At 42.0% G+C, this 10,812-nt stretch overlaps 1 protein-coding gene across 1 annotated transcript in view; it reads right to left on the bottom strand.

Moving 5' to 3' along the window:
• Positions 1-10,812, bottom strand: part of B4GALT6 (beta-1,4-galactosyltransferase 6) — a 73,449-nt gene that overhangs the window by 32,089 nt on the left and 30,548 nt on the right. Inside the window, exon 3 of the mRNA XM_006150572.2 lies at positions 5,232-5,345. Within this exon, the coding sequence (XP_006150634.1) occupies positions 5,232-5,345 (114 nt within the window). The remainder of the gene's footprint in view (positions 1-5,231; positions 5,346-10,812) is intronic.

The following is a 10,812-nucleotide window of genomic DNA, read 5'->3' as shown; positions in this document are numbered from 1 at the left end:
GGAGGGGGGGGGGGGATGGCCATGCCGCAATCCCTTCTCCTTCAATCTCCTCTCGGGATCTTAGGCACACATGCACACGTGCCCAGAGTGATTTTAAGCCACCAGGTCCAGGACTTGAACCGCAGTCGACTACATGGGAGTCGAGCAACATAGCCATTACGCTAACTGCTGGTCCCTTGTTTTGTTTATCATTTGACCAGAGAGAGAGAGACACAGAGAGAGAGAGAAGGGGAAAGAGAGAAAGCAAGCTACCAGGTCTGGGACTCGAGCCACTGTTGGCCATGTAAGAGTCCAGCACCTTAACAACCCCTCCCACCTGTGGGCCCCAACAAATGATTTCGTACTCAACTATTCTTGGATGACCAAACCTGTGCATCCTAAATGTAGGACAGAATGGTTTTTAGTCACTCATCCCCAAAGCCAAGTACAATGCCTGGATACGGATGGATGAATGAATGGGAATGGCAATGCCAGCTATGTGCCTTCCTCTCTCACCCCTGCTTCCTGCCTGTCTGCATTTCCACTCCCTCGCTCCATCAGGTGTCAGGACGTCTTTAAGACATTTGGTCAAAAGGTGTCCCATGTGCAAGTGACCTAAAATACCAGTCCCCTATATAGTCCAAGTTCTTGTCTCCTAATCTGACCACAGTATACAGCACCTAACACCCACCTTTCTCACCTGCTTACAGTTCTCTCTTGATGTACTCTAAAAAACTAACTGGAATGTCCAGCTAAAGTCATTGTTGCCTGCTTCTAGCTCTGCCTTGTAATTCACCTGATAAACCCTTGGTACACTCCTGGGGGCCTCATACCCTTCATTATATTCTTCTGAATTATTTTCTTACTCCTTACTATGGACAAGTTGTCCACTACTTTCAAAAATTCATAATCCAGGGGGCCAGCAGGTGGCATAGTGATTAAGGTGCTGGGCACTCCCACATGGCCAATCACAGTTCGAGTCCTGAACCGGGTAACTTGCTTGCTTTCTCTCTCTCTCTCTCTCTCTCTCTCTCTCTGTGTGTGTGTGTGTGTGTGTGTGTGTGTGTGTGTGTGTATGTGTCTGTCTCTGGTCAAATTAAATTAATGAATAAGTAAAAATAAATAATTCTTTGGGGAACCAGCAGTTGGCGTAATGGCTATGTCGCTGGACTCCCATATAGTCAACCGCGGTTTGCGTTCCGGACCCGGTGGCTTAAAACTCACGCCAGGCGCATGTGCATGCATGCCCAAGATCCCGAGAGGAGAATAGAGGAGAAGGGATTGCAGAAATAACCCCCTGGGGGGGGGGGTGATTTCTCGCTTTCTGTCTCTAATGTCTCTGTCTGTCTGGTGAGCGCACACGCCCTATAGCGAAAATCTCTCCAAAAAAAAAAAAAAAAGTTTCCCTGTCAGTAAATGACCATGTGTCATGCTTCTGGCCACCAGCTTTATTTGAGCACATTTCAGCTGCTTGAATTGCCTTCCAGAGACCTGCTTCCTGGAGGGAAGAATTCACTCTCCCAGTTCCTCTAACAGGTAGAGAAGTCACATGGCCATACACAACTGCATGAGACTTGGAAGCTGCCATATGTGTGAGCACAGAGCCACTGCAAAACTATCAGTGAAAGTGATGGCTGAGGCTAAGCCTTAGGGGATCTAGGCAGTGGTATCTGGTGTCCAGACCTGAGCACCAGGGCAAGGAGCTGTGAGCTCTTCCAAGTGGCAAGAGGAGATGCTTCACAAAGTGGTCTAGGCCTTGTTTTGGCTGTTCAGCCTCTGACTCTAACGCTCTGGGCTACCTAGTATCTTTTCATGGATTCCTTTTCTCCTCTTACACTGGATAAAGTACATTCTACGATGTGCAATGAAAAGCCCAGACTTTCGCTCCAGGTCTGTGATTTGGCTTAGAGGCCTGCATTTCTGACAATCATCCTAGCTGATTTCTGATCATCCTGAACCATACCTAGAGGAACAGCTCTTTGACCTCCACACAGCACCTATACATTCACCAATACCTTATCCCCCCCACCTTTCTAACCTGTCTCACCTGGGCTGCCCATCCCCTCCGTAGAGCAATGATTTTCTCTGCTCAAATTCTTTACTTAATAAACGCTTTGAAGAGAATCACATAAGCACACAAATTAGTCTCATCATTTGGGTAAATATTTAATACACTGCCTGGTTTTCAGCCAACACAGTGTCACATTTTTTTGTGCTTTTTTTGACCCCAAAGGAGGACTCTCTAGGCTAACCCTTCAGTCCACCTTTCACTCCCTTTTCATTCCCTACAACAACTTTTAAATATTTACTCCTCCCTTTTAAGCTGTTCAATTCATACGCCTTTATTCTTCACGCCTCTCCTGTCTGTAGTGCCACAGCCTTGGCACACGTCCTGGTTTCCTTGTGGCCCTTGGCGGTAGGCTCTCATTGGTCTCCATTATTCTAGTATCGCCCCATCCTCATCCATCTTCAATGTCTCATCCCTGATGTACAGACCTAGTGTATCGCTCATCTACCTAAAGCCTGCAATGGTTCTTCCTTCCCCTAACACAGTGTTTTTCCCCGTTTTTGCCCCTACGGCCTGTGAAAATCAAGCCCTGAAGACCTGAGAGAAATGCGAATAGGCTCGTAAGTCAACCCTCTGCTGTCAAGCCCAAGGGCTTTGCTCCCTCCAAAGCCCATCTCAGAGATGCTGAGGGACTCACAGAACCCATATGGCCTTCAGATTTCTGTCTTTTACAGGAGGCCCTTCACCTCCCTGATACATCCCACTTGCACACTCCCTTGGCGGGTGAGGGGGTTACCACTCTCCATTCCTGAACACACGGAGCCTCCTAGTGCTCAGTTGCTGTTCTCACTCAGCTACCTACTGGGCTAGGCAAGACCTAGTCCCAATGTCCCCACTCTCTAGTGTCTTCCTTTTCCCTCCAAAGTGAACTGCTGTCTCCCATTTGTCACATTCACAACCTGTCCCTGGAAGCATACTGCTGTCCTTTGTGTTTCCCGCTCCCCACTGGAACACATGGGGACCACATTCAGCTTCGTTTCTCTCCTGCCTACCTCATGAACCATGTACGGCCTGCTGAATTGCCTGTTCAACAACTGCTTGTTTACTCTAAATGCTCCCATCTCTCTCTCTCCTTTTTTCCCCTTAAATTTATTTATTTCGTCCTTCCTTCCAAGAGGCACCCTCAACAGGGTCCTGAAGCCATGATCCATCCCTAGCTGCAGCAGGCCCAGATCACAAGCATGTGTATGCATGTGCCTGGCATGCTCAAGGAAGTCCCAGGACATGAACCCAGGACCTTTTCCACGTGAGTCCAGCTGCATTATCACTGCACTACCATCTGCTCCCCATCGCCTTTTTTCATAATAAACACATGCATGATGGTTTGGTACATTAAGCACTATTTGAGCTTTTTATTTGCTCCTCTTTTTTCCCTCTTGGCTGATTTTCATTTGAATCATTTAAAGACATCTCAAAATGTCCTTGTAGCTTTTGTTATATTCATAAGGTTAGTGACTATAGAAACTATTAGGGTCAAAACATAATGGAAACTACTCCACAAACAGAGCAGAATACATAAGAGCCACTGCAAATGCATTGTATCTGAATGAGAATTAAAAGGGAGGAAAATGAAAGGTAATTCTATCTTCATTTTAATGTGAAGGACAGAGACAGTATCCATTTCTACCTCACCCAGAAAAATCAAAACCAAAATATCCATTCTAAGCACTTATTACTATTTAGCTCTAGATAAGGTCAAACTTCTATTTTACTTCGTTAACCTGAAGAGTCTTACACAAATTCAATAAAGTTGAAAGTGAATGTGCTCTCTGGAGAATCTATAAATATCAATATTAACAAAGAAGCATTCTCTCATCTCTTCATATAAATAATACACATTAAAATAGGTTTCACAGTATAGTTTACCACTATGGAATAAGAAACACTGCTGAAATCTATGAAATGTATTTCATCTAAATTCTGGTTTCAAAAATTTAAGCTTTATCTCTATGGAAACCCAGTGTCAGTAGTCCCATGGCTACAACAGAAAAAAAAAATCAAAAAGGATTTACAACTAGATAACCAAACAGAACAACTTTAAGTTAACTTCACATTGGGTGATTATAGGTAAATCAAATACTACTCATACTCAAATGGTTTTCATCCAAATAAACCTTATCCTTACACAGAGTTCTTCTAACTGTCATTTGAGAAGTAATGTATTTAATTATGTTTTTGTAATCTTATGATATTTTACACTTAGATATTTTATTATACTACTCTCTATAATCAATGGGAAATATTTGGTTAATATTAAAAAATTAAGGATGAACAGCTAATCATGGCTTTTTTTTCTTTAAGGGTTTTGTTATAGGGTGTATGTACACGTGAGAGAGACAGAGACAGTGAGAGGGAAAGTGAGAAATCATCCCCAGGCGGGATGGCTATGCCACAATTCTCTTCTTCTCCATTCTCCTCCTAGGATTTTGGGCATGCACACATGAGTGCTTGGCATGAGGTTCTAGCTACCAGGTCTAGGACTCGAATCTTGGTCAGCCATCTGGGAGCCTAACCATCTTAACCACCAAACTACCTGCTGGTCCCAAGCATAAACGCTAACTTCACAAATTTATCCTAAGTTTCCCATTCCACTGGTCATTATAATGTTCAGCTCCATCATTCAAAATAAGGAGAATAAGGGGCCAGCGGATGGTGTGAATGGTAAAGCGCTGGACTCTCACATAGCCAACAGCAGTTTGAGTCCCAGACCCATGGCTTGAAAAGCATGCCGGGTACATGTGCATACACGCCTCAAATCCCAAGAGGAGAAGGGACTGCAGCATGGCCATCTCGGGGTGGGGGAGGGAAGAGGAGAGGTATGGGGGGGTGCTGTTGTCTCACTTTCCCTTTGGTGAGTATACACACCCTATGGAAAAAAGAAAAAAGAAAGAATTTGGAAGGAAGGAAGTCCAAGTGCTAGTTTTTAAATCTGAATGGGAGAAGTATGAATTTTGAAATCTGTCTTGTTCTTCAGCTTTTCAATCTTCCCTCTTCAAATAAGCACTTTGCAAAAAAAATACCAAGAATAAAAACCTATATGCACACATATATATCAAATAACATACTGCATATGAACTTCAGCACCCACAGTAATGATCTGATATTGATGTGCTCCATTCATGAGATTTTATCATGTTGTTATACCACAAACAAACAATTACGTCAAAGTTGAGATCACACTTACGCATATAAGGCAGTTTTTCTGGGCAGGGAAGGTATGGTAAATAGGTGAAGTTTTCTGGAAGATACGTTGTTGTTTGAACAAGATAATCACTTGAATTATTGCCTTCAGGATAATCTTGGAGAAAGAGAAAAAAGTTACAACCAAAAATTTGCCATTTGCTTTTCTCCTAATATGCAATATGTCACTGTCACTGTGAGGAGACTACAACATGCAATCTACAGTGGTACTTAAAAGCAATTATCTATAAAGAACTAGAGAAAAGCAAGCCAGTGCTGGAAGCGACCTCTCAGCATGATTTCCCAAGAGGAGTCTAGAGTACAACCCGCCCTTGTCCTCACACACAAACGTAGCAGCCCCATTTGCAACCAGAGCACCTGCTCCCACCCCTGTCCCTGAGCCAGATTTAAAGGTGTGAAAGTACACAGAAGGAATCCTCTGCACCATCCAACAGCCCAGGGTGTTCTGAAAGACCACACAGCCACAGCGCTGCTCCTGGCATCCACAAAGCTGAGGGGTGGGAGCAAAGTCTTCTCACCACCTCATACTTAAGAAACTAATTTACTCGCAAGGCGAACTTCTGTAATACATCCTGTTCTAAGCCTTTAGTCATTCCCAAACAGCCCCTGGAAAGCCCTCGAGCTATTATCACATTAGATCCATTATCTTTTTTTTTTTTTTTTTTTTTTTTGAGAGGGCTCTGGCGCTTACCAGAAAGACAGAGAGACAGAGACAGAAAGCGAGAAATCATCCCCCAGGAGGGATGGCCACGCGCAATCCCTTCTCCTACATTCTCCTCTTGGGATCTTGGACACGCAACACACGCGCGCTTGGAGTAGTGAGTTTAAGCCAGCAGGTTGAGGACTTGAACCACGGTCAACTACACGGGAATCCAGGGACATAGCCTTTATGCCAACTGCTGGTCCCAGGTCCATTATCTTTAAAGTCAGAAACTTACAGCACATGTAGGGCAGTGGTTGAGAACACCAAGGTCAAATTTGTGAGTTCGAATTTTTGCTCCAACATATACTAGCTTTGTGATGTAGAGCAATACATAATGTAATTTCTCATCTGTGCCTACCTCACATTGTCGTTCTGAGATTTTTGATAAAATGAGTAAAGTGCTGGTATGGTTTGAATGTGTATTCCCCAAAATTCATGTGTTAAATTTGGTGAGCTTCTGTAACAGTGTTGAGATGGTATACACTTAATCCAATTATGGTATTGAAAGATAGGGGGACTGGCAGATGGCATGGTGGTTAAGGCACTGGACTCCCACAGAGCCAATCATGGTTCGAGTCCTGGACCTGGCAGCTTGCTTTCTCACATTCCTTCTCTCTCTCTTCCTCTCTGGTTAAATTTTAAAAAATAATAATAATTGTGTGTGTGTATAAATATACACACATATACATATATATACACATATACATATTTAACTTACATATATACATATATGTATATATAAGTTAAATAATTATTTTAAATTTTATGTATATATATGTATGTTAAATAATTATTTTAAAATGAAAGAAAGATGGAGACTTTGGGAAGTGAACAGGCATCAGGGAGGAGCCCCATGATTGAGCCTTGGTGGATTTATAAGGACGTCTTGCTGGTGAACAAGATGGCAGAGAGCAAAAGCCTAAGCAGAACAGAGCAGGCCTGTGTCCACATGCCTCTACTAGCAAGAAGACTCTGACCAGATGTGGCTCCTGGGTCCTGGACCTTTAAACCAACAGCTGAACAGACATCTGTTTTATAAATCACCCAGACTCAAGTAATTCATTAACAGGACAGGTTAGAACAGTGCTTAGAACAATTCCTGGCTCATGTCAATATTCAGTCATTGTAGCGATCAGAGATTGGTTTAGAGATGAACATCAGACCCAATGTGAGACAGTGACAGCTTTAGGACTTCTGAATAAGGAACCAAAAGATAATTCAGTCCCTTTCTGGAGCAAAGGTCTGAGATGTCAATATGAAAACCCTAATATGTCAGTTTCCTGAGAGGTAGAGAAAGTCGGCCAAGATCAACATGCAGTAAGTGAGAGACGGAAACAGCCGATTAAACTACTGAACATCTCCTGGACCACACTGTGTGAAGTTCTAGCAGACACTTCAGGAAAATGTGAAGACATTCTTTCAATCTTCAGTAATCTCCTTCAATGAGAGAGAATAAAAGCTAATCCGGGGACCACAAATGATGTGATGGTTATGTCACTCAACTCCCACATAGTCAGCTGCAGTTCGAGTCTTGGTCCCAGCAACTTAAAACTCATGCCAGGCATGTGTACATGTGTGCCCAAGATCCCAAGAGGACAATGAAGGGGAAGGGACTGTGGCATGGCCATCCCCCTAGGGGTTGATTTCTTGCTTTTTGTCTCTCTGGCAAATACCTGTGCCCTATAACAAAAATCTCTCTTAAAAAAAAAAAAAGCTACTCTGACCCATGGGGAAAAAATGGAAGAATCTTGCAAACGGGATATAAAATATCCCAAAAGAGCCAAAGAAAACTAAGTGTGTCCCCTACACAACTCTGCCTGACATATACATATATATATGTGTGTGTGTGTGTGTGTGTATATATGTGAGTTGATGTGGATGCAGTTTGGGAGCCAGGATAGCACTTCTAGGCAAACAGACTCACCCCACCTTCAAGCCCATCTAATGGAAGAGGGCCATACTATAGCTGCTCAGCAGAGGTTGATGGGGATGGACAAAGGCTCCAGCTGGTACCAAGGAAAAGACTGGTGCTAGAGGAAAATGTCAAGTTCCAAAGGATGGCATGGAAATCCCAAATATGAAGTTGACAGGCCATCAGTAAGGTGTTAGGATAATTAAATTATCAGGAACTCCAACATACAAACAGACCAGTGAGTACAGCAGTGGGTACAACTGCTATCTATTCCACCAGAAGTGGAAAAGCCTTAATCAGAGAATCCGCCCCAGTACGTCTCTCTGCAGAACCCTTGGAAAGCACCTGGCAAGGAAAATCCTCCAAGCCATGGGTGAAGAAAGGCTGGTGAACATTGTTTTGTACATACAGGGAGAGATCAAGGCCACAGAAACTCCTCCAGCAGCCCATACTCTATACCTCACCCATGTTATCTGAAAGAACTGCCGATACTAAACAGAAGTACAGAAAGTCCAATAAGGTTGTGGTTGTTTTCATATGATGCTTTTAAAAACTGAGAGTCAGCAGATGGTGTAATTGTTAAGTCACTAGACTCCCATGTAGTTGGCCACAGTTTGAGTCCCAGACCTGGAGACTTAAAACTCACATCAGGCACCCAGCAAGAGGAGAAAAACCAAAGCTCGAAGATGTTCTTTATAAAATTTCACAATACAAAAAAGATTCCTAATGTCTGCAGGAAGAAAAAAAATGGCCTATGTACAGTAGCTACAGCCAGAAGGGCTATCCATTTCTCAAAAAGAACACTGGAAGAGGGAACCAGCAGTTAGCGTAATGGCTATGTCGCTGGACTTCCACATAGTCGACCACGGTTCGCGTCCCGGACCCGGTGGCTTAAAACTCACGCCAGCACGTGTGCGTGCGTGCCCAAGATCCCGAGAGGAGAATGGAGGAGAAGGGATTGCGGCGTGACCATCCCCCCTGGGGGGTGATTTCTCGCTTTCTGTCTCTATATCTCTCTCTGTCCAGTGAGAACCTGTGCCCTATAGCGAAAACCTCTCCAAAAAAAAAAGAAAAAAGAAAAAGAAAAAAAAAAAGAACACTGGAAGAGAGGAGAAAATACCTGGGAATTTTGAAGTGAGAAGACAATGTCATGGGCATTTTGAAATCCCTCTTAGTGAGGTCAACTCATGTGCCTAAAGAGCTCAGGAAAAAATCACTGATAGAAAAAATAAAAGGTTCAGCAAATGAGGCGGGTGGATCATGAACAAGTATTGTCAATACAAACAAAAAGATCCAGAAAACAAGTATCTTGATAACCGCTTGACTCAGGACAACAAACCAACCATTACTAATAGATTGCTAACAACATGAATAATATTGATTTGAATTTCAATTGCAATATAATTATATTGAGAGGATAAAGGTAGGTGAAATTTTGATGTGTTATAAAGTGTTAAATACTTTTCTCTCTAACTAGGTATAGCTAAAATTGATAAATCAAGAAATAGCACTATAGGGGCCAACATGGTGGTTAAGTGGTTGGTGGTTGGTGGTTGGCATGGTGGTTAAGGTACTGAATTTCCATATGGCCCACTGGTTTGAGTCCTGGACCTGGTGGCTTGTTTTCTGGCTTTCCTTCTCTCTCTCTTTCTGTGTGTCTCTGGTCAAAATTTAGGTATAGCTAAAATTGATAAATCAAGAAATAGCACTATAGGGGCCAACATGGTGGTTAAGTGGTTGGTGGTTGGTGGTTGGCATGGTGGTTAAGGTACTGAATTTCCATATGGCCCACTGGTTTGAGTCCTGGACCTGGTGGCTTGTTTTCTGGCTTTCCTTCTCTCTCTCTTTCTGTGTGTCTCTGGTCAAAATTTAAAAAATAATAATAACAAGTGGAGTTAAACAAATAATTTTTAAAATAGTAGTATAGAAACATGATAAAGTATAAAATCAAAATCAAAAGTAGCTTCCTCTGAGGACTGGAACTTGAGGAGTAGGATAGGTGGTGGCTGTTTTTTGTTTTAACTCTTTTCTACTTTTAAAATATAAAAGTATTACCTAAAAGTGTAAGAAAATTTACACCGTTTGTTTTTCAATATGAATAAACAAGTGGCTGGAACAATAAATACTGAATGGCAAATTCACCACAAATTATCATAGATAACTCTCTCACCCCAGTTTCTTTTCTTGCAACATACCACCAAAAAGAACAGTTGTATAAAGATGATGACATTCCTTAGTGTCTTCATCAGCCAGTTTTTACCAGGCATCTACTATACACTAAATACTCATAGGAGTGGAAAAAAGACGATAAATAAGATCGTCCATTAGGTGAGGGGAGTCTGTTGCCTTTAAGTGTTCCAAACCTCACTTTCTTATCATCCTAAGGCAGAAAAATATTTACATTCTTACACAATTCTCAAATAACTTCTTAATGCCATATATACTAAGTTTAAATAAGATTAATTCTTACTTTGCAAAATCTATCAATTATTCTCATTTTGCATGGGCCCCTTTTCTTGGCCATGTGCTGAGATCCCATAAACCCACATCCAAACCACAAAAATTCTATGATTTCTAGACATTCCTTCAAAACAAACAGTTAACTCCCTCAGGGGGTCCAGTGGCAACAGAAAGGCCAGTTTCACTTATGTTAGTTCTGGAATAACTGAATCTGTCACAAAATTAAACCACAATTATCAGTTTTACCAGTTTTTAAAGAACTAAAAAATTTTAGAAATTGCTTAAAGAAATATAAGATCAGTTTATTCACATTCTTTATATTTAAAGTTTGCATTTTAAATGTGTTACTCTTGGCCACATCATTATAACTGATCGTAAAGAGCTCAGTTTGCTGCCAGACTTACAAAAATACCTCCATAAATATCTAGTGACTTTTTGTTGTTGTTGTTATCTATCTATCTATCTATATATCTATCTATATATATATAT

This window comes from Tupaia chinensis, unplaced genomic scaffold (assembly GCF_000334495.1).
Source record: "Tupaia chinensis unplaced genomic scaffold, TupChi_1.0 Scaffold000290_1, whole genome shotgun sequence".
Lineage (NCBI taxonomy): Eukaryota > Metazoa > Chordata > Mammalia > Scandentia > Tupaiidae > Tupaia > Tupaia belangeri.
The sequence above is the reverse complement of the archived record's forward strand: the minus strand, read 5'-3'. Positions and strand labels throughout refer to the sequence as shown.